Source organism: Vicia villosa, linkage group LG5 (genome assembly GCF_029867415.1).
Source record: "Vicia villosa cultivar HV-30 ecotype Madison, WI linkage group LG5, Vvil1.0, whole genome shotgun sequence".
Taxonomy (NCBI): domain Eukaryota; kingdom Viridiplantae; phylum Streptophyta; class Magnoliopsida; order Fabales; family Fabaceae; genus Vicia; species Vicia villosa.
In genome coordinates, this window is record NC_081184.1 from 67190486 (window position 1) to 67215489 (window position 25004).

The 25004-nt window shown below is 35.6% G+C and overlaps 1 protein-coding gene across 3 annotated transcripts; it reads left to right on the top strand.

Annotated features, from left to right (window-relative positions):
• Positions 1-1386: 1386 nt before the first annotated feature.
• On the top strand, positions 1387-20241 carry LOC131601726 (histone-lysine N-methyltransferase ATXR3-like). Of its 3 annotated transcripts, XM_058873598.1 has the most exons (20): positions 1388-1649; positions 1844-4404; positions 4543-4599; positions 5525-6655; positions 10199-10572; positions 10655-11206; positions 11301-11401; positions 13365-14403; positions 14589-14660; positions 15179-15289; positions 15389-15489; positions 16444-16543; positions 16641-16736; positions 17376-17543; positions 17638-17763; positions 17857-17910; positions 18305-18552; positions 18640-18748; positions 18855-19157; positions 19804-20241. In XM_058873598.1, the coding sequence occupies exons 2-20, from the start codon at positions 1953-1955 to the stop codon at positions 19978-19980; spliced, it is 7371 nt and encodes a 2456-aa protein (XP_058729581.1). In that variant the 5' UTR covers positions 1388-1649; positions 1844-1952; the 3' UTR covers positions 19981-20241. The 3 variants fall into 3 exon arrangements, with proteins under 3 accessions (XP_058729582.1, XP_058729583.1, XP_058729581.1); XM_058873599.1 differs by lacking the exons at positions 18305-18552; positions 18640-18748; positions 18855-19157; positions 19804-20241 and adding an exon at positions 18038-18198 and having other exon boundaries at positions 1387-1649; XM_058873600.1 differs by lacking the exons at positions 18305-18552; positions 18640-18748; positions 18855-19157; positions 19804-20241 and adding an exon at positions 18029-18097 and having other exon boundaries at positions 1387-1649.
• The last annotated feature ends 4763 nt before the right edge of the window (positions 20242-25004 follow it).

Sequence of the window (25004 nt, forward strand, 5' to 3'; positions counted from 1 at the left end):
TTAATATTAAGGATTGAATAGAATAACTTTTCATAAGGAAGGAGATTTAAAATTCAAATTCCATATTAAAAATTGAATATAAAAAGAATAAAATTCGATTAAATTAATCATATTTATAGTTGGTTCATATTAATATGAATTTAATTGAAATAGTGTAAAAAAATATTATATTTCAATTAATCACATCTGTTAATTAATTTGAAATATTTGATTTTTATTCTATTTTTTTTAAAATAATACATTTAAATAATTATAATGTATGGATGAAGTAATTTTTTTTACATGTATATTAATTAAATTTTATTAATAATTTCGATAAAAAAAAGTTGACACATCAACTCATTTTATATTGAACTCGGTCATTTTCCGATCAAATAATTTTATTTAATTTCATATTATTTTATTTTAAATTTACAAACTATTTCAGTTGAAGATTCATAATCTTATTAAAAAATAGTATTAACAAATAAAATATAAAATAGAAAAATTTCTTTTAGTCAAATAGTCTAGAAATTAAAATTCATCTCTTAAATATAAATAAATAAAATATTGCAAAATCAAATTTTTACTTTTCGATTTGATTGTTTTGCATAGCTATCACTGAAAATTGATCCAATGACACATATATCGAAAATCTTTAAAGATAATAAATTATAATTTTGGTAATCCAAATATTAAAATTGTTGAATAGGATAGACTCACCACATGAATAAGTGTAGAAGTCTTTAGTAGGCTTTTGAGGTATGAGTCTTACTTTTTCGAAGGCTTGGTTAGCCAGTTAGCCTTCATAAAAGCTTATTTGTTTTAGATATGTAAATAAACAATTAAAATAATGTTTCAATAGACTAACTAACTAAAAGACTAAAAATTTATTTGCATTGACTTATTTTAACTTATCTATTAGCATAAATTTTGTGAGACTATTTATTTAAAAAACTTATAAAAACAATGTCTATTAGATATTTTCATATTATTTTCACAAATTCTTCAAGATAACCAAGTTTTATTTATGTATTTTAATTAAGTATACAAAACATAACTTAATGATAATACAAAATTATTATTATTTATTTTAAAAAGTTTTTTTTGAGGCGTGAGGAGTGAGACATAGCCTTTTTAACTGAACATGCTTATAAAAAAGTCTATACTTTTTCTATTTAAAAAAAATGTATAGCCTGACTTAAACCTATATAAACTAACCTATAGGTCTCTGTTATCGGCCTTATCTATTTTCACTAAATGCCTTAATTAACCTGATTTCCAAATTAATAATAAAAAAAATGAGGAAATCTATTAAATACTAGCTGAACGCCCTAAAGTAAAAAAAAAAAAAAAAAAAGAAACTGATGCTAAATGTATGTAATGAATAAAAAACACAAAAGGTTTCGTTCTGTTAAAGCCCACAAGCGAACTTGCAAAGCGGGAGAGGAAACACGAAGATATATCATATCATATATATTCAGAGAGAGAAGAAGAAGCTTCACATACAAACGATTTTTCTCCTTCTATTGATTCGTCAAAAAAGAGTCTCTTAAACACACAATTTTCTTCTCCACCCATACTTTTCTCGATCTGTCTCCGCTCCGATTACCACCACCGTCTTCGATTTTTCTCCGATCCGTACTTTTCCTTTTCTCATTTATTTCTCGGTAATTTTCTTCTCTTTCTTCTTCTTCTTCCGCGTCGCTCTTTTTTACTCTTCCGTTAATTTTCTTATCGGGAGCGAGAAACTTCTGTTTTTGACGTTTGCGAATGTGTTGGAGGTTACTCGTGTTTCGATAAAACCCTACATTCGGTTTAATTGACTAGTTTTTTCTTCTTGTTGTGAATTTATGGAATTTAGGGTTTTGAGTTGGAGCTGCGGGATTGAGGAAGGAGAATGAGCATTAATAGTCCTGGCGAACGTATTGATTAGGGTTTTCTAGGTTGATATTCTGGAGTCCAAGATTGCAATGGGTGATGGAGGCGTGGCGTGTATGCCTCTACAGCAGCAGCAGCAACAGCGTGTTATTGAGAAGTTGCCGAGTGCGGCGGAGGAGACGATTTGTGGAGGGAAGAGTGAGAATGGTGTCAGTTCTGAGTTGGTTAAGGTTCCTGAGAAGAAGAAGGTGATTAAAGTGAAGAAGGTGAAGAAGATTGTGAAGAAAGTTAAGAAGAAAATAGTGCCTGTGAAGAAGAAGGAGAATGTGAACGTGAAAAAAGAATTGGCGTTGGATATAGTGAGCAGCAATGGTGTTGAGAGTGGTGAAATATGTGGGCAGAAGGAAGAAGTTGAAGAGGGTGAATTGGGGACTTTGAAGTGGCCGAGGAATGAATTGGAGAATGGAGAGTTTGTGCCTGAGAAGCTGCTGCCGTTGTCATCCTCACCACCACCACCACCACGGAGTAATGAAATTGAGAATGGGGATATTGCCACTGAGAGGTGGAAAAAAATGCAGGTGGAGAAGGGCGAAGTTGACATATGGAGAAAAAAGGAAATAATTTCTGAGAAGGGCTGGAAAGGTGAAAATGAGAAAGGGGCATATGGGTCATGGAGAGGTGGTATAAGCAGTGATGTTGAGAAGGGAGAATTCATTCCGGATAGGTGGCATAAAGGAGACACAGGTCAGGATGACTATGGGTACAGTAGAATCAACAGGTACGAGTCATGTCGGGACAAAGGGTGGAAAACTGAACGTGACTGGGAGTGTACACCATCTTCTGGGAGGTATGCAGGTAATGATTTTTATAGGAAGAAGGAATTTAATAGAAGTGGGAGTCAGCATGTTAAAAGTGCACCTAGGTGGGAAGGTGGACAAGAGAGAAATATAAGGATCAGTTCAAAGATTGCGGATGAGGAGAAAAATGAATACAATGGTAGGATACATGCACGGGAATATTCTTCTGGAAGTCGTTTGAAGAGGCATGGCAATGATTCAGACGGCTGGGAGCGGAAGCAGTATGGAGATTATGCTGGTTTCAAAAGTCGAAGACTATGTGACGATGGCTCACACCATGTCTATTCTGATCACCATGTTTATTCAGAGAATCATTCTCGCCATTCTGTGGAGAGATCCTACAGAAACAGTTCTTCGAAGTTGTCTGCCGATAAGTATTCTTCTAGGCATCATGAATCTTCTTTGCCTACCAGATTAGCTTATGATAAACATGGATGCAGTCCCCGTCATTCTGAACGATCTCCACACGATCGAGCTAGATATTATGATAATAAAGATCACACTTCTGCCCGTCGGTCACCCTATGGCCGTGATAGATCACCCTATGACCGTGATAGATCACCCTATGGCCGTGATAGATCTCCGTATAGCCGTGAAAGATCTCCATATAGCCGTGACAGATCTCCATATAGCCGTGAGAGATCTCCATATAACCGTGAGAAATCTCTGCATGGTCGTGAAAGATCTCCATATAGCCGTGAGAGATCTCCATATAACCGTGAAAAATCTCTACATGGTCGTGAAAGATCCCCATGTGATAGGAATTGGGATAGAAGTCGTAACCGTGATCTCAAATTAAGAAGTCCCATTCACGCTGAGCGGTCCCCACAAAATCGTGGTCGGCATCATGGCTACAGGGACCGAACTCCAAACTTGATAGAGCAATTCCCATTTGATCGAACTAGACAAAATAATGATCGAGAAACAAGTAATAAAACCTTATCAACTGAAAAACATAATTCACAACATAGCTGTAAGAATCCTGAAAACAAAAATATTCAAAAGGAGCCAACTCTTTCAGGTAAAGAATTGATAGGGGAAAGAAGTGTTCACGATGCCAATGGGCCTGTTGTGAAAGGTGTCTGCAATGAACCTGAAAAGGAACAAGAGTCCTGCAGGCCAGCTATAAACTGCCAAGATTCTCCTTGCTTGCTCCTACCTACTGAGGAGCAGCCTTCTATGGAAGAAGATATGGACATATGTGATACTCCCCCACATGTTCCTGTGTTTGCTGATTCATCATCAGGAAAATGGTTTTACCTTGATTATTGTGGTTTGGAACATGGTCCTTCTAAATTATCTGACATCAAGGTTCTTGTTGACGAGGGTGTATTAATGTCGGATCATTTTATTAAACACATTGACAGTGACAGATGGTTAACTGTTGAGAATGCAGCATCACCACTGGTAGCTCAGAGTTTTCCATTGATTGTGTCAGACTCCATAACCCAGCTTGTAAATCCTCCAGAAGCTTCCGGTAATCTTTTGTCAGATACTGGAGATATTCTTCAATCTGGACCCAAGAATGATCAGGAAAGGCAAGCCCCTTTCCTGAAGTCAATGTTATACCCTGATGACAATATGCTTGCACCTGAGCCGTTGGATGACCTCCATTTTGATGAAAGGGTCGGTGTTCTGTTAGAGGGTTATGATGTCATTCCTGGAAGGGAGCTTGAGGCAATAACAGGTCTCTGCTTCTGTTAATGATATTTTTATGGATTTCTTTTACAAAATAAAAATAATTTTTTTTAAATCAAGCTGTTCATTTTTCCTTATTTACTGCTATATCTTATCTTTCCAATCTTGTTTTCTTATTGTCTTGTAGAAGCCCTGCAAATGAATTTTGAATATGCAGAGTGGGACGATTTGGGAGCCTACAAAGGTATGTAGTTGCTGGACCGCCTAATGGTTCACTTAGGAGTTATGATTGGGATTTTTTTTATCTAATGCTGTTATGTGGCAATTAACAAGTTTTACTTTTAGCTTTGATTGGACGCGTTAAATGGTATGATATTTAAAAGAATGGTTTTTATTTTAATATTATTTTTTAATTGTTTTGGCCCACCTAGTGAGGAAAGGCTTTCATTTTTGTTTTTTTAATTAATTTGGCATTTTTGGTATTGTTAGTTGATACTTGCCAAATATTGACGTTTGTTGAGCGTTATTCTTTACTGATGTCTTGGCTTGATTATCAGAAGGTGTCTTCTTGTAGTTTTTTAGCTGGTTTCACACTGAGTTGACTCAGCCCCCTCCTCTGACATTGAGAAAAAAAGTAGAACTTTTCTAGATGCATCAATTAGATGCACACTATAATTTTGAGGTAGTATATTTACAAATAAATAATGCATGTGGAGTATATGGAGTTGATATCTGTTGTGGAAACTGATTTAAATGGTCTCTATAACACTCTACTGGTCAATTATATGGTAGTGTACAAATAATTTGTTTTAACTCCACTATCCTCTTGTATGCTTGCATGAGTTAAACTATTTCTTTCAGTTGAACTAACAATTTGAATTGTGCTCAATCTGTCATCTTATGTGATTTAGTGTTCTGCTTCAGCTTTACAAGTAATATGGTGGTTGCATAAACTTCTGTACATTTTTATACTGTATGTGGATCATGTGCATAATAAGATAACATGTTTTGACTTATTTTTAAAATAATGTATTTTGATGTAAACTGATGATAGCTTAAAATGGTGATTTCATTCATCTTGTTATGTTTCCAAAACTAGTTCCTCCATTGATGTTTATTACTTTGAGGTGTACGTTTCATGACAAGTATTCTCCTCTTGTTTTCTTTAGGTTTTCCTGAGCCCGATACTTGCCTGAGCATGGACCATGATTCAAAAGTTGATTTTGCATCAAATGAGCAAGACTTCGACAAGGATAACGGCTTTACCCTTGGCGTTCCTGATGACTGGTTTTCTGCTCAATGGTCATGCAAAGGCGGTGACTGGAAGAGGAATGAGGAATCCCAAGATAGATATTCTAAAAAGAAACTGGTCCTAAATGATGGGTTTCCTCTATGTCAAATGCCTAACTATGGATGTGAAGATCCTCGGTGGGCTAGGAAAGAAGACTTGTATTATCCATCTCACAATAGAAAGCTTGACATTCCTCTTTGGGCTTTTTGTACTGATGAGTTGGTTGATTGCAGTGGTACTGTGAGCAGACCAGTTCAAAGCAAGTTTATTTCTGTTAGAGGAGTAAAAGGAAATGTTCACTCAGTGGTCAGGATAAATTCATGCGTGGTCAAGGACCAGGGATCATTGGTCTCTGAGTCACACCACAAGACCCAAGGCAAGGATAGATATCATTCAAGGTCAGCCCGACCTTTATCATCAACCAGGGATAGCAAGAGATCATCATCTGAAGAAGATTCACAGTTTAAAACTGTTATTGATCAAGGTTCTCAAGGCTATTGCAAGAGTGTAGAATCCATTAATATTTCTCAAGATCATCTCTGTGCCGTCCATGACTTGCAGTTGCATTTGGGCGACTGGTATTATCTTGATGGTTCGGGGCGAGAAAGAGGACCTTCGTCGTTTTCAGATCTACAGTCTTTAGTAGACCAAGGAATTATAAAGAAGTATAGCAGTGTGTTCAGGAAATGTGATAAACTCTGGGTTCCTGTTACATCTTCAACAGAAACTTTGGATGTCCATCACAAGAGCCACCAAGAAAGCAGTTCAGCGTCTAGTGAATTTTCAGAACATCAAGGTGTTTCATTTGGTGAACCCCATTCTAAGTCAAATATGTTTAACAGCATATACCCCCAGTTTGTTGGTTATACTCGCGGGAAACTACATGAATTAGTAATTAAATCATATAAGAGCCGGGAATTTGCTGCAGTAATAAATGAGGTTTTAGATCCTTGGATCAATGCAAGACAACCAAAGAAGGAAGTTGAGAAACAAATATATTGGAAATCAGGTAACAATTTATTTTTTAAAATTTACAGCTATTCCTGTTTTTGTTTCAACCAGCTATGATATGATATGTGCATTGTCTTCTCTTACCTTGAGTAATTTTTGTCTCCTTAACCTTTGAATAATTTAAAGGTGCACTGTTTAGATGTGTTCTCACCCCCTTTTTTCTCTCTGTATATTTTTATCATGTTTCTTCATTTCATTTCGTTCAAACTTCAAAGAAATCTCTTATCATGTAAACCACTTGATTTAACATTTTCCTCACCAGCTATGGATCCACTGGTACCTTTAAATCATTGTTGTAACCTTAGAACTGGGTAATCTCGTACAGGTACTTCTTGGGATGGGTTCATCCAAATATTTGTGTTTTTCCCTATGTTGTTGTTAAGAAATGTGGTTGGGCCTAACTCAACCCTACAAAACCGGCTTGTAGGGTGAGGATTGCCCCCCACTTATAAGGACATGTTCAGGCCATATATTGTCCGATGTGGGACTCTTAACACACCCCCTCACGCCCAGGACTAGACAACTGGAGCGTGGAAATAAATGGTGGGTGGCCCGATAGCGGAAACCATAGAAGGTGGCCCACCGGATCTTAAACGAGGCTCTGATACCATTTTAAGAAATGTGGTTGGGCCTAACTCAACCCTACAAAACCGGCTTGTAGGGTGAGGATTGCCCCCCACTTATAAGCACATGTTCAGGCCATATATTGTCCGATGTGGGACTCTTAACAGTTGTCAATAGCAGCCTGTAGCACATCGATAGTGGCAGAGCTAAGTGGAATGGAGGCTGTCCACTTCCATAAGCGATGCTATGTCGCAGAAGGGAGTAGCAACAATCACAGAAGGATTTTCTGTTTCGGTTTATGGTGCTCGTAGAGTGCCATGCAATTTTTCTGACGAATCTGCATTTTTCGGATTCAACGTTGTGTTTTCTGGCCAGATCTGAAATTTTCGGCAACAGAGATCTAAGTTTTCTGGCCACTGCTACGTTTTCCAGCATGAAGCTTTTATCTCGAGCTTAGAACACATAAATCAGTGTTTTCCATGTGCCCGTTACAATGTTGGTTGTGGGTGGCTGTTACAGTGCTACTATACTTCTCTTGTTTAGATGCTGTCTCAGTTTATGTGTTTAGCGGTGCTCCTAGAGTGCCATGCAATTTTGCTAACAAATCTGCATTTTTCGGATACAACGTTGTGTGTTTTCTGGCCAGATCTGAAATTTTCGGCAACAGAGATCTAAGTTTTCTGGCCAGATCTGAAATTTTTCGGCAACAGATATCTATGTTTTCTGGCCAAAGCTGTGTTTTCCAGCATTTATCTCGAGCTTAGAACACACATAAATCTGTGTTTTCCATGTGTCCGTTACAATGTTGGTTGTTACAGTGCTGCTATGCTTCTGTTGTTTAGATGCTAGGTTTAGGGAGAAGAATATTTGGGCCGTTAAGGGCTACGGCAGACAAAATGTAACTAAAACAGGCTGTATCACAAAATTTGGGCCTTTGACCTCTTGAGTCTTTTAAAATAAAGTAACACAGTAGTAGTAATAAACCAATAATAAAATAATAAGATAATAAAATATTAAAATATAATTCTCATAAATATAATATTTAATAATAATAATATATTATTTTATGAATAATAGTAGTAAAAATAGATCAGTAATCAAATAAAAAAGTAACGTAATAGATATCTCATAAAAATATACTTTTTGATAAAAAAAAACTAATAGTAAAAATAAATCATTAATCAAATTATAGTTTCATGTAGTAAAGTCTCATAAAATGAACATTTAGTAGTTAGATATATTTATAAAAAAACTACTTATCTATATTTAAAAAAATTCAAGTAGCAGTCACCCTGCTATCCTAGTTTTGGGGTTAGCTGCCCTTGGCAACTATGGTTTTTCCTTCCAAATTTTAACATAAAATTTATTTTCAGTACAAAGTGATGCAGCATTGCAATGAACAAATATATCTGAACACTAGAGTACACAGGTCAAATCATGCTAAATTGTGAAAGTAGATACTAAGCTGTTTGATTAGCTACTAAATGAAATAAACCGCTGCCTCACACCTTTAAATCTTGTGTGCAATTTTGGTATTTTTGGTTATTATTTTGTATACTTCATATAGTTAAGTTGGAAACTCATTTATTGGAAAATATATGTAATATAGTTTTAGTTGGTCCTACTTTATACAATTGTATATCATTAGGCCTCATGTGCATTACCATACTCTTAAAATTTCTGTTCTTTGGAATTGTATTCATACTACTCAGAAATAAAGCATTTCTTGAAGGATCTTCCCTTCAGTGATTCACCTCTTTCACTCTATCTGGTTCCAGATCTGTCTATCACTAGTTCTATTTTGATTAACGACATCTAGTTGGTGGTATGTGTTAATTTTCTTAATATGATTGATAAAATGATATGGAGAATTGATTGCTGCACTATGCATCATTATTCATGTCAATATGCTTTATTGAGAATCTTTCGGTGCTATCATTTTATCATGTCTTCTAAACCAGTCTAGTCAAAATCACAAGTTTCGTTGTTTTCAAGCCCTTGAGTAATTCAGATTGAGAATCACAAACTTTCAGATCGTGTAGAATCAGTAATCTTACGCGTATAATTTGAAGGGACTGTTGAGCTACAACAATTCTAGGTCCTATTGGGCCTTTCTTTCGCTTGGCAACCTGGTTCAAAATAATCAGTTTACTGGGAAAAAAACTCAACCAGCCAAGCAATTTCTGATGCATGTCTCTCCCATGAGATTCTCTTTTCTGTTCCTCAATGATCTCTACTTGCTTAAAGAATCTGACAACCTCTTCGATTCAGTATTCTCAACTTCTTGTATGCCTCTTTTTAACATCTTGCCCGCAACTTTGTTCTGATTCTGGTTTTTGCAGCTTGTACACTTCTTTTCAGTGCTTCTCTCTACCCCTCCTCTATCCAATTTTGGATTTGTTCGAAACATTGTTGTGCACACTGATTCATTCTGCTTGTCGGTAGTCTTCCCCCCTCCCCAAACTCTTCACCCATTCGAGACTTGCTTAGTCTATGTTCAGTTGGGTGCTTTTTCTTGTTTCTGAAGCTTACTTGGTGGGCTCTGTCTTGGGCTTCCTCATGAAATACATTATCCATCTAAATCTAATCCTATGCTTCTCATTATGAACCAACCTATTTCATTAGGATAATTGTTTCTTTTCATGATCACTTTTAAACATGAGGTAGAGCCTTGGCACCATAGTAAGGTTGCTTCCTTGTGACATGGAATTCAGTCATGCACTAAAATCCTGGAAACAGCCTCTCCGCGCAGAATTAGGTTTCATACATCTACGGTCTACCCTCTTTAGACCATAGACCCTGCCTTGTGTAAGCCTTATGCACCACCTGTTTATAATCACTGTTAAATAAAATTTTAATATTAAAATATTGGTAGTAAATAGTATTAGAAGAATATCTATATTCTTGAAACTTATTTGTATTATCATACTATTAATTACTTGAAATATTGACATGTGTTGGGTCATATTTATTTCAGAAGGTGATGCGCATGCTTCCAAAAGAATCCGGGTGCTGGTTGAAGATAGTGAAGAAGAGAGTGATTTTGAAGATGACAGCTTTATTATTGAGAATGATAAATCCACTCTTGAGGCCCTGTCTGGTGATGTTACTTTCTCTGCTGAAGAGAACGGCGTTACTGTTTCCAAGGAGGAAAGGTGGGGCTTATTGGACGGTCGAATGTTGGCACGAGTCTTCCACTTCTTGAGGTCTGATTTGAAGTCTCTCGTCTTTGCGTCCATGACATGCAAGCATTGGAAAGCGTCTGTAAAGTTTTACAAAGAAGTTTCGAAAAATGTCAACTTGTCATCCCTTGGCCATTTTTGCACCGATTCCATACTTTGGAATATTATGGTAGGTTTGGTATATATTTTTCATTTAACATTGTCAGAAATATTTCATTGTTTTCCCATCTAACCTGATTGTTTGCTTGCAGAATGCCTATGAAAAAGACAAAATCAAATCTATGATTCTAATGGGTTGCACCAATATTACTGCTGACATGCTAGAGAAAGTGTTTCTCTTATTTCCTGGTTTATCTACTGTAGATATCAGAGGGTGCAATCAGTTTGAGGAGCTCACTCCTAAATTTTCCAATGTGAAATGGATCAAGAGCCGAAATTCACGCATAACTAAAATTGCAGATGAGCCACATAAAATCAGAAGCCTCAAACAGATTACTGATCAATCTTTGTCCGTTTCTAAAGCCAGTAGTTTTGGTATTAGGGATAATTTTGGTGAGCTGAAGGTTTATTTTGATAGTGTGGACAAGAGAGACACGGTGAAGCAATTATTCCGTCAAAATTTATACAAGCGTTCAAAATTATATGATGCAAGAAAGTCCTCTTCTATCCTCTCTAGAGATGCTCGAACAAGACGATGGTCAATTAAGAAGTCGGAAAGTGGTTACAAAAAGATGGAGGAATTTCTTGCTTCAAGACTCAGGGAAATTATGAAGGCAAATGCTTGTGACTTTTTTGTACCCAAGGTACATGAATAATTTCTGCAATAAATTCTTTTCAAGTAATTATGAAATTTTTGTTATTTAGAATTTCTAATGTATTATTATTATTTGCTTATAGGTTGCAGAAATTGAGGCTAAAATAAAAAGAGGTTATTACAGTGGGCATGGGCTGAGCTCTGTGAAGGAGGACATAAGCAGAATGTGCCGAGATGCAATGAAGTAGGTTTAAGTTTTCTTTTTTCATCTTTTTCCTTGATATGAATGCTTTTTTTGTCATATACTCCCTCGTTCCTCTGCCCCTTTGCCACTTTTCAGTTTTCACATATATTAAGCTTAGAATTGGACAATGATTTTCTGAATACTATATCAAAAGTAATTAGAGTACAACCACTAAACTGTTTAAATAGACTATGCTATACCTAATGGCCTAATTAGCCCAGCGAGTACAATCTATACAAATAATAACACAATACGTATAGAATTATATTTAAAACATTTAGAAAAGTTGATATGTAATTAATGTGTATATTTTGTGTTTTACTATTACTAAACTGTCCTTTGGGTATAAACACTTTTAATATATAGAATTTTTATCTTCCAAGATAAATTAGTAGTTTAATTAGGGGTATATTTGGAAAAAAAATTATTAAATGCATCTAGCAATTTGGAAGAGTTTAGGGATAATTTTTTCCCCAAAGGTGCTCATAAATTGGGACGGAGAGAGTTTATTTTTCTTTTTCTTTTTCTTTTTTTGATTCTATGGTTATCATATGTGGGGTATATGTGGGCACATGTGCGTGTATCTGTATGTTCTAAGAAGAATGCAAAAGATCAGAGATGGATGCACTTACGGTTTTGTGGGGGCACTCGCCTGCAATAATATTCTTTGATGCAATGCTATATGTATAAAATGTATACTTAATAACTTTGGGGTATTTTGGCTTAGTTGCTTATTTAATTGGTTTGGTTACTAGTAGATTTGGCATAAAGGCCGCTAGTTGGCTATGTTTCTGGCACTACCGACACGTTGATGGAATTGTGGTGGTTCTTTTGTATGATTGCACATAGGCTCTTGTTCAAAAAATCTCAAATAACTTTGGAAATTGTAAATTTTCTCAATTTATGTCTTATGCTAGTGGTGAAGTCTATTTATAATATTTCATGTTTTTATCTTTGGAAAAAATATCTATACACAATTACATACACAAAAGTTTCAACCCCATTGTAATGTAGTGCGGCCTATAAATTACCTAAAAACTCTCGCCTCTTAAATATTTATAATATTTCTTATTTTCATCTTTGGAAAAAATATCTATACACAGTTACATACACAAAAGTTTAAACTCCATTATAATGCAGTGCGGCCCATAATTTACGTAAAAACTCTCACCTCTTTAATATTTGTCCCTCATAGCCAATTTATGAAAAGTATAATTAAATTTATATTGCATCTTTTAGATCATAATAATTTTAGAATTGCAATTTTCTTGTCTTTATTATAAGAAAATTTTGATTTTTTTTATTCCTTTTATAAGAAAAAGTCACAACTTCTAAGATGCATTTATTGTTTAAAAGACTTTTTTGCCCTTCTTTAAAATGTTTGTCTTTTAATATTAGTGGGTGCATTTAATATCTCACAATTCTCGATATTTGACAAAACCTTCAAAAAGTAACAACAAATATGAGGTTCATTGGTTTTGATAGTTTTTTGTTTTTCCTTCTTGACTAGGAGTATTATGTATATTTTTTGCAAAGTTAGTATATATTTTTTATAATCGTTCATATGTTTTCAAAATTTGAAAAGTCGTCGAGAATATTATGATGTATACTTGCACTCTTAAAAACAATATATATGCATATAATATTGCCCCCACAATTTAAAATTATGGATTATTGAAAAAGAGTATGGAAAGTAATAGAACTGTGCTAAGGAGAGAATCAATTCCATTATGATATTCACAGAAATGGATTCTCTCTTCCAAGAGAAAAGTTCCTCCTTACATCCTATAGTGGCTCTGCTACAATTCTTCAGTTGGGCTGCTTTTTATTTTCTCTGTTTATTTATACTCTCCTGATTATCCACCTTGTGTAACTAGTTCCTCACTCTTGTACAGATTCTCCCTTTCCTCTACCGCCCATATTTATTTAATTAATAATTTACTTATATGCGTATTTATTACAGGGCAAAGAATCGTGGTGATGCTAATGATATGAATCATGTTATCTCATTATTTATTCAGCTTGCAACACGGTTGGAGGAAAGTTCTAAATATGTGAATGATAGAGATGCGCAATTGAAGTTATCGGGAAATGACTTACCGTTGGCATTCTGTTCTACTTCCTCTAAGTACAAGAAGAATAGATTAGTGACTGAGAGAAAGTATAGGAGTGATGGAATACATGGTGGTTTGGATAATGGAGAGTATGCTTCTGATAGAGAAATCAGAAGGCGTTTATCAAAATTGAATAAGAAATCTATGGACTCAGAGAGTGAGACATCTGATGACCTTGATAGGTCTTCTGAAGATGGCAATAGTGACGGTGATACTTCAACCTCCAATACTGATAGTGACCAAGAAGCTCATCTAGAGAGACGAACCAGAGAATCAAAGGGAAATGGATACTTCACACCTAGTGATGGGTTGGATTTCATTACAGATGAACGTGAATGGGGAGCTCGTATGACGAAAGCAAGTTTGGTTCCTCCTGTTACTCGGAAATATGATGTCATTGATCAATATGTCATTGTAGCTGATGAGGATGATGTGCAAAGGAAGATGCGGGTTTCATTACCAGATGACTATGCAGAGAAGTTGGCTGCACAAAAGAATGGCACTGAGGAGTCTGATATGGAACTTCCTGAAGTCAAGGATTACAAACCTAGAAAAAGGCTTGAAAATGAGGTTATTGAGCAAGAGGTTTATGGAATCGATCCCTATACACACAATCTTTTACTTGATTCTATGCCTGAGGGGTTAGATTGGTCTCTTCAAGAGAAGCATGTGTTTATAGAAGAGACACTCCTTCGGACATTGAATATGCAAGTTAGGCATTTTACCGGAACTGGAAGCACTCCAATGAGCTACCCTTTGCAGCCTGTTATCCAAGAGATTGAAAGGTGTGCAGAGGAGCACCGTGACGCAAGAATGATTGGTATGTGCCAAGGTATCCTAAAAGCCATAGGCAGACGTCCTGATGATAAATATGTAGCTTATAGAAAGGTATACTCTTTATGAATTTGTTCATGCATACATACATACACGCATGCTTGTATTTATGAAACACTAAAATTCAATGGTTAGCTTCCATTGGTTCTCTCTGTCCTAGGTGATTCAATTCAGTACTAAATTCAGTTTGTTTCCTTCTTTGAGCTGCCTATAACTGTCAATTGATCTGGATCATGCAGGGGCTTGGTGTTGTTTGCAATAAGGAAGAGGGCTTTGGCGAAGATGATTTTGTCGTGGAGTTTCTTGGAGAGGTATGGCTACCTATTTATATTGATATTTTATTTATACTTCTTTATTCACGTTTCTTTTCAGGTATAAATATGCAAGTTATATAATCTCAATATCTATCTATCCTATAATGTATATACTGATGAGAGTAGACAATATAGTAGTTTCATATTTTCCATCATCAAACTATTTATGATTGATTGCTGCAAATTTTGACACGTTTTAAATTTGAAATACACATGAATTATTAAATTATTAGTTTTGTGACGTTCGCCTATAAAATTGTGATCTTGATCTTTATTCCTATTTGCTTTATAACATTTTTTAACATTCTGTTTTCTAGTTTGCCTCATTGAATATTTACCATTTCTGGCTGTGCCATCTTGTAGTTTTGCACAGAATGTCACATGGACAGTATATGCTTATACATGATGTTTGTTATCCTCTTCAATTGGTGTGCTGTGTTATTTAGAAACTTAGTCTTAATATGATGGCTGCGAATTTTTATTTCACATATTTACATAGTTTTTATTTTTATCAGGTGTATCCTGTATGGAAGTGGTTTGAGAAACAAGATGGGATACGATCTCTGCAAAAAAATAGCAAAGATCCAGCACCAGAATTTTATAACATATACCTCGAGAGGCCAAAGGTGCCTGATGCTTCAGAAAAGAAATTTGTTGTTTTAACTTGATTTTGTTTGTCAATCTATCAACTTTGTGGACTAGCCTAATCTTCATTTACATGACAGGGTGATGCTGATGGTTATGACTTGGTTGTTGTTGATGCCATGCATAAGGCTAACTATGCCAGTCGAATATGTCATTCATGCCGACCTAATTGTGAAGCAAAGTAAGTACATTTGTCTTCTATTGTTGTTTCCAATATGTTTTTGACTTGTTAACAACTTGATGTTGGTCCTGTTTATTTTAAAACAGTTGTTAACTTTTTCAGTGCATAGCTTGTATATTTTGGGAAATTCATATGCTTAAAAGATTCTGTGCACCCATTACCTACTTCAATCGTGATAGTTTTTGCATACACAACATAATATCTGTGGTTGGGAAGCACAGGTTCTTGCAAACTGTGGGTCCACCCCTGGCTTCCTTTAAATGTTGTCAGCCTGTTTGAGTAAGCTTTATATGCTTGGTGAAGATTCAATTTTAACCGAAGTTGCTCCTTACAAGCTTTGGTCAAACATTCATTGAAACTGTAAAATTTTGCCATTTCCATTGGAAAAGCCGAAAAGCTTAACCATACATGCTGTATTGCACCTTTTAATACCCTTCTCTCGCCTCTCATTTTTATTCTTTAAAGTTCCACCTCCCCTCCAAATCCCTCTTTTGGAAATCTCTTTTTCTTCATGTCTATCCATCCAGTCAAAATTCTCATTTCGATGTCCTTAACTTAATGATCTTCCTGTAGCTCAAGAAGGCTGTAAAGTTTAACCCCCTAATTATTTATTCCTCAACATTCCTCCTCCCTTCCAAATCCCTATTTCCTGTTCCTGAAATTACTCTCTGCATTGATTCCAGTCAAAATTCTCCTGCCCCATCCTTCTTGGTTCTTTTATGCTGTATTGTAATATGTCTTCCTTTTGGTTGACGAATTAAGCATTGAGTCTGGGATCAACTCAAAAACTCCCATATTTAATCTTTAATTATATCATTGAAAGTGTCTTTTTGGAGTATTATTTAAAAGCAGATGATTATAATAAATGGGTGTAATTAACTAATTCTTTTGAACTTACTTGAATGGGATATGATTTTTGTATTTAACCATTATCTTATTCTCTTATATTTTCAGAGTTACTGCTGTTGGCGGTCATTATCAAATTGGTATATATAGTGTTCGTAAAATTCAACATGGCGAGGAGATCACTTTTGATTACAACTCTGTTACAGAGGTTTGTCCAGTTGCTTGTCAAGCTTTTGCATTCTTAAAGTAAAATGTATCCCCTTTATATTTTTTTTCTAATGAATACCTGTTTCATCTCACTGCAGAGCAAGGAGGAATATGAAGCATCAGTCTGTTTATGTGGAAGCCAAGTTTGCCGAGGAAGCTATCTAAATTTGACTGGTGAAGGGGCTTTCCAAAAGGTTTAACAAAATCTTTGACTTTAAAGTGCTGATAAAATATAGAAGTAGAAAATTAAAAAAGCACGTGTCAAATAGACTCCCTATCGACCTGGGCACTCATTCGACACAATTGGATACTTTTAGCTGCATTTTGCTGTCCTCTTATTTGTTTTCATACCATTATGATTACAAACGATTAATAAATTATACGACTAGGAAATGTAGATACCATACCAGACAGTCTGACCTAAGGATAAATTAAAAGAAATAATTTTTTGCATTACAATCAACCAAATGAATGCCTTGTATATCCTGAAATATGGACTTGCAGATCATTGGCATAAATTTCTCTTGACATTATAGGCCCGGGCCCGTTTGTTTTATTTGTATTTTCAAAAATGATTTTTATAAAAACATTTTAAAAAAATTTGAAGTTTTTTTAAATTAATTTTTTATAAATTAAAAGACTAATTTTGACATCTTATAGCATAAATATACATTATTGACGATTAAAACGTGATCAAAATCATAATTTTTTCATAAAGATGTATCTCAAATAATTTTTATGAAAAGCTATTTGAAATAGCTTCAAATTTAAATGATTTTTTTTGAAATTTTGATCATTTTAGCTGCTGACTGGAGTACTTTTGGTCCTTTCAGGTACTGAAAGAGTGGCATGGAATTCTTGACTGTCATTATTTGATGCTAGAAGCCTGTGAATTAAACTCCGTTTCTGAAGAGGACTACAATGACTTGGGAAGAGCTGGTTTAGGCAATTGTTTGCTTGGAGGCTTGCCAGATTGGCTAGTTGCTTATGCGGCTCGCCTTGTATGTGCCTTGCTTCCTCTGTGTTGTGTTGATGTTTTTTACTTTCTATATTCTTTTATTCTTTATTTTTTTGTGACACATTGTGCTGGTGTAGGTGAGATTTATTAATTTTGAAAGAACTAAACTTCCTGAGGCAATTCTAAAGCATAATTTGGAAGAAAAAAGAAAATATTTTTCAGATATATGTCTTGAAGTTGAGAGGAGTGACGCAGAGGTTCAGGTGTGCTCTTGTTTCTCTACCTGTAACTTATTATCAACCTAAGACTAGTTTAAAGAATATTTATTTCCTTTCCTATGTCTCTTTATGAGTCAGGCTGAGGGTGTATACAACCAGAGGCTTCAGAATCTTGCTGTCACGCTTGATAAGGTGATTGTACTTCCATTTTGCTATGTATTTTCCAGCTTTATTATTCTAGTTTTTAATGAAGGTAAGGGCTTCACATTTAAAATATTATCCTAAAAGAGTGATGGTAATTGGCAAATAGTGTTTTTAGGGTCAGGATCACTGCTAACAAATACCACTGGGCCAATATTTTTTTAAAGATAAGTTGCATGACACTGCATTCTATAGATGGTCAACAATTTTAGATCTTTTATTCTAGGTAGCATTTTATGCTATCTAACTACACTCTTTGCTGTAATGTGAAGTGGATGGTATAATTTTTGCTCTGTACTTTCAGATCTCAGTGTGTAGCTGTATTTTTTTAAGTAAACTTTGTTTCCTGTTTGAATATTATTTTAATCTTTGAGTTACATTACAGGTAAGGTATGTTATGAGATGTGTTTTTGGTGATCCAATGAAAGCTCCACCTCCTCTTGAGAAGCTCAGTCCTGAAGCAGTTGTTTCGCTCCTCTGGAAAGGAGAGGATTCGTTTGTTGAGGAGCTTCTTCAATGCCTGACTCCTCACGTGGAAGAGTCTACCTTGAATGATCTCAAGTCCAAAACTCGTGCTCGCGATCCTCTGAATTCTAAAGATATTCAGAAAGCTATTCAGAAATCTCTGTTGTGGTAAGTGCTTGCACTCCTAATTTGTGTGTATTTCGTCCTGGTTGAACTTGCCATCTTTACCTTATGTTACTTTTCCTCTTTTTGAAGGTTGAGAGACGAGGTTCGAAATCTTCCTTGTACATACAAATGTCGGCATGATGCTGCTGCTGACTTAATCCATATTTATGCTTATACCAAGTACTTCTTTAGAGTACTGGTATGTTCTTGTATTGTTAATGTCAGTTTTTCAAAATGGTGCTTTTGCACTTCCAGTTTTTGTTTAAAAAAGTTTTAGTTTGAATTGTAGTTATTTGTGTGTGCAGGATTATAAAACTACTACTTCACCACCTGTCTATATTAGTCCACTTGACTTAGGTCCTAAGTATGCTGACAAGTTGGGAGCAGGATTTCAGGAGTATCGGAAGATATATGGTCAAAATTATTGTTTAGGGCAACTGATATTTTGGCATAATCAGAGTGATGGGGAGCCTGATTGTACCCTGGCTAGAGCTAGCAAGGGAAGCTTGTCATTGCCAGACATCAGTTCCTTCTATGCTAAGGCTCATAAGCCTTCACGGCAACGTGTTTATGGTCCAAAGACTGTCAGATCCATGTTGGCAAGAATGGTTAGTTTTCTTCATGCACATTTATGTACTTATATTGTATATTTTGCTTGTCAGTATAAATTTGTTTTCTGTTTGGTAATTACATATTTTTGAACCATAGTTGGAGTTAGTCGAAAAGGAAAATTGATATTACATAGCTGTCACCATACGAGATTCAAATCTGATTTTATAGGCAGTTTTACTGTCATTTCACGACTAAAAACTGTAATCTTTTATTCACACAACAGCAATGCCAACTGGTGTGTCAAGACATCCCCATCTAGGTGGAATTAATTGAGCTCTGAAACATGGTAATTACTGGGTGTTTGCAGATTAAATTTTAGCCGTTGGTTGTGGCCAAATTTGGTAATCTAGAAGAAATTCTGGACTATATCTTATTCGAGCATTTCAGATTTATTTTTCCTTTATGCTGCCATTACAGCTGTAAATATAATGTAGGAAAGTACTACCTATCTGATCATGGTATTTAATTTGTGATGATCATGCGTGATATAAATAGTTTATGCTGCCATTACAGCTGTAACTAAGTTTCTGGGATTTAGTTAGTAATACTAACTGTTACATGCCAGGCCATTGTATGCTTCTGGGTTCTTTGTTGCTGATGAGTGATGATTGAGCATACTTTTTCTTTTCTTTTTTTATCCAGGAGAAGCATCCGCAGAGACCTTGGCCCAAAGACCAGATCTGGTCATTCAAAAATAGTCCTAAATTTTTTGGTAGCCCAATGCTAGACGCTGTAATTAACAATACTCCACTGGATAGGGAGATGGTTCACTGGTTGAAGCACAGACCTGCAATATTCCAGGCCATGTGGGACCAGTAAAATTTTGCTTGCTTTTGCTGAAGAAGACTTCCATACTGGTCAAACCTTTGTGGTTCATCATTCAGAACTGCCTGCCTCTTTTAGCGTGGGGAGTCTGTAAATTATTAGTCTAAAGCATAATTCTCTGGTCTGCTTTTTCTGTCATTGTTGTGTACAGTTAGTTTTTTTTAACCATTGATTTGTAATTCATTTGGTTGTAGGACATTTAGTCTTCATAGAAAATGAAATGAAATGAAGGAAAAAAAAGTTTAATTCAAGGAATTTGCTGTCTTCTCATCTTGTCCGTTAAAACTGAACTGAGTAAATCTTTCCATTACAGGTTGGTGCACTTGCATCTCAGTGATGACTACAAAATTTCAGATTTGTAATTTTAGATTATCTGAAACTGCCTTTGAACATTTAGGATGCATCGATCTTATAGTTAAATGAGCATGAAGAGGATTAATAACTTCCAAAGTGTTTTAGAGGCTTGCTTTTAAGTAGTCGGTGAATGATAATGAAGTTTCTATCTTGATTCACTTTGCTCAAGAAAAGTAAAGGAAAAGGGTTTCTAGGAAACCTGAGCTGATGTACAGGTTGGTGCACTACAAGTGATACAATATTCAACTACGAGTGGGTGATCCTACTATAGTTGATCATGCGTGATATAAATACACTATGTTGTAAAAACATAGTACCTGTTGTACTAATAGATGGTGCTTGGTTACTTCCCAATTTCAACTTTCCAGTCATAAAAACATTCACGAGATTTTTGTATCTCATCTTAATATGGTACCTATTGTACTATCACTGTCGTGGAAACCGGCTGGACATTCCATTATTGTTACCATTCCTCTTCTAAGATTATAAGGCCTTCATGAAGGAGTTTAGAACCACTCTTCATGAAGCTAGTAAAATCTAATAATTTTGGTTTTGTTTTAAAGCTTTATTTCCCTTGATTCCGTATCAAGATGTTGTAGAGGACCCCTGGAACGGTAGTAAAAGAAATCTAGCCAAAGCTTTGCCAACCGTCTAAGAAAAGCAAGAAAAATAACTGTCTAAATATTGTTTGAAGGCATTTAGAGAGCTATACAAACTACTGATTCTTAGTACCTTCTTTATCTTGAGCCAAATTGAGGTATTCATACAACTTGATTTTCTTTCAAGAGGAGTTTCATTGGTACAAATAATCCAATGAGGAATGGGTGAAGTTTGCTCAATCTATAATTAGAAGAAAAAGTACAATGTTCATGGCCTAAATTTGCCGGAAGAACTATAGTGTAGATTATAATTGGACGTTGATCATTACACCCTATTTCATGTAATGATTACACATCCTATAAAAATTCTAAAATATTCTTTGTATTATTTGGATTTTAAAATCTGAATATGTTTATTATACACCAAATCACTTTATTAGATTGACATTTCATTTTTGCCAAAAAAAATCTCTATTTTAATCTCCGAATTAATCTTGTATGTGTATTTTTTGTGTTTCCTTACAATTGAGAAAATAGAAGAACTAGTGCGTATATTTGAATGTCAAAATGGCAACATCATTCCCATAACGAACCATAAAACAAAATGACAAAATATAAAAATACAAAGTAAAAGACAACTACTGCATATATTTGATGCCCATGTTCCTCATCTGCCTTCTATACTACAACGCATTTCAAGCATATGGTGAGATGAGTTGTAGGGTGGTCATCTAAGGAGTGTCTTCCTCAAACTCACCACTAGCTAGGACCTTACTCTAAATAGTCATAATAGTGACATATCAACAACACATCAGCGACATGGTCCATCCTTGTCTGTTCGTCTTCTAAGATCTCATAATGATTCAGTCTCAAGGGATCTCCTTATGCATATGGTGTCATTTAAGGATGTGGCACTCTATAAAAATATTAGATGTAGCCGTATATCGTACTCCATGGACGAGGAGTTAACACACGACGTGCATCCTTCAAGAGCATATGTCATAATACTCCACATATATCTCATCAACATTCCCGCACAAGACAATGGCAGGAATAATAATTATGGGGTCTCTAGGTTTATCCTACATATACTCGAACTACAACAATACTCACTTAGGTAGATGAGGCTACATAATTCGAGACCCACACACCATTTAGAGTACAAGGCTATCACTTTCAAAGATTGTGCCTCATTGTGATCGACATACAACATAAAACAAATATCACCCGACCCAATGCAGTCTAGAGCAACTCATAATGACTTGGTCGCCCGATTTTCTCTGTCAAAGTAGTCAAGAGCAACTCAGAATGACTCGGTCGCCCGATTTTCTCCGAGTAGGATGATTGAGCACACATGTGAAAATGCTAGTGGATCCATGCTTGAAAATGGTTTAGATGAAATATTATTAACAATGTAGCACAAGTATTATAAAATTAAAATCAGTAAGGTGGCAAAAAATTACTGTAAATAGACAATTGTTTCTTGTCAACTATTTCGTCTTCCATATGTGAGGGCAAAGCTCTACAATAAAGTGTTTCAATGATGTCAAAACATGTCTCCTTAGTTTGGATATGTTACTAGTCGATAGGATGAACAAGGAAGCATGAAGGATCATAAAAATTTGCGTTTTTGGTTTTTTTTGGGGCTCAGGTCGACTCACAAAGAGGCTCAGGTCGACTCATGCTGAAAGCAAGATTTTGGACTAGCCTCGGGAATGCTCAGGCCGACCTATAGGTCGACGTAACCTGGGAACCAATTTTGCAAACAATGCGTCGACGCATGGCCCTGTATATGTCAACGCATGGATGTTTAGACCACCCTCGGGAATGCTCAGGTCGACCCATAGGTCGACGCATGGCTTAATAATTTTGCCTCATGTCACCTTCGAGAATGCTCAGGTCGTTTGCCTCAGATGCTCAGGTTGACCGCTCGCGCAGAAAATCAGTTTTTCAGCTTATTAGTTGGTGCTTTGTCTTAGATAACATATAAAGTTATGTTTGGTTCTACCATTTTGGTTTTCAACAAGAAAAGTGAAATAGAAACACAAGTCTCTCATCATCTTCAACCTCTCACTCATCCATTGACAACTACACATAATCATTTTTGTCGATCAAGGTACGGAGCATGTGTTGATAACATCCGATAGTAGAAGATTGTGATCTTGTTCGGGTTGAGAGATCGTGGGTTTTTCTTGAATAAAATCTTAGGGTTTTATCCTCCAAGATCATTGTAATTTTGGGATTTTTGACAAGTATTTGCTTCATCCATATTCAGCCGTGCTCAAGGGATTTAGGAATCGTGGGTTCGTTCAACAAGGTAGCAACAATCGGAGGATAGGGAAGGAAGAATTGGGGTCACGATCTTGGGATACAATCAACCGAGCAAAAGGTTTGAGAAACGAATTGGGTTCTCAACAAGGTAGATACAACCGGAGGTTTATCAAAGATCAGTGACACACTTGGTTCAACTCGAATCAAGGGAAGAGAGGAGCTTAGTTTTCAATTCAACTATTTGGGTGTGAATTATGGTGACTAATTTCTATCTCTAGTAAACTTTTGCAATCATAATAGCAAACTATCCTAATTTTAATTTTGGAATTAGGGGCAGACGTAACCTACGCGAGGACGACAAGGGGAACTGCCTAAACAAATCATTGTTGTTTCTCTTTCTCGCATTTTACTTTCATTCAACATAATCTGTGTGATTGTAAGCTGTTAGAATTTGGTTTATTTTGCACACCAAATGTTGGACAAATTAACAAACACACAAATTATTGTCATTACTTTGAAACAGATCGTTAGTAGTAATAAACACTAAGTGACAAAGTTAAGCTAAGTGATAAACTAAAGTATTGAATCACTTTTTATCAACCATTCGGTTTCACATATCCGGTCTGAAGGATAGAAAAACACTTAGAAAGGGGGGGGGGGGGTTTGAATAAGTGTAGCTTTAAAACTTATAAGATAAAAACAATTTGCACAATGATTTTTATCCTGGTTCGTTGTTAACTAAACTACTCCAGTCCACCCCCTTGGAGTGATTTATCTCACCTGAGGATTTAATCCACTAATCACACAAGATTACAATGGTTTTCCACTTAGACAACTTCTAAGTCTTCTAGAGTATACTGATCACAACCTGATCACTCTAGGAACAAACTGCTTAGATACCCTCTAAGACTTTCTAGAGTATACTAATCAACAACCTGATCACTCTAGTTCTTACAACTTAATATAAACAAATTCTAAGAGTTACAATGCTTCTTATAAAGCTATTATCACAACTGTGATTTTCTTTTAAGTTTAAGCTTAATCTCACTAATATATTACAACAGTAATGTAGTGAGGTTGAAGATGAAGTTTGAGAGCTTTTTGAATTTGACAGCGTTTCTGTATATTACTCAGAGTTGGTTCCAAAGTTCGTAACCTAGCTTCTCATCAGAACTTCATATTTATAGGCGTTTGAGAAGATGACCGTTAGGAGCATTTAATGCTTTGCGTGATCCGTACAACATTGCATTTAATGTTTCACTCTTTTGTCAACTACCTCGAGCCTTGCTTTCGTTGTGTCTACTGACGTTGCCTTTAATAGCTTTCAACGTTCCTTTTGTCAGTCAGCGTAGCCTGCCAGCTAGTACTTGCTTCTGATCTGATGTTTGTGTAAACGACGTTTGAATATCATCAGAGTCAAACAGCTTGGTGCAAAGCATATTCTTGTCTTCTGACCTTGAAGTGCTTCTTAGCGTGATACCATGAGAACTTCAGTGCTTCTGCTTCTGATCTCAAGTTCTTCTGATGCTTCCATAGACCATGTTCTGATTCTGCTTGACCATCTTCTGATGTCTTGCCAGACCATGTTCTGATGTTGCATGCTGAACCTTCTGAGTCAGTGCTTCTTGCGCTGATTTTGTGCATACTCTTTATATAATTCCTGAAATGGAAATTGCATAGTATTAGAGTACCACATTATTTCATACAAAATTCATATACATTGTTATCATCAAAACTAAGAATATTGATCAGAACAAATCTTGTTCTAACAATCTCCCCCTTTTTGATGATGAC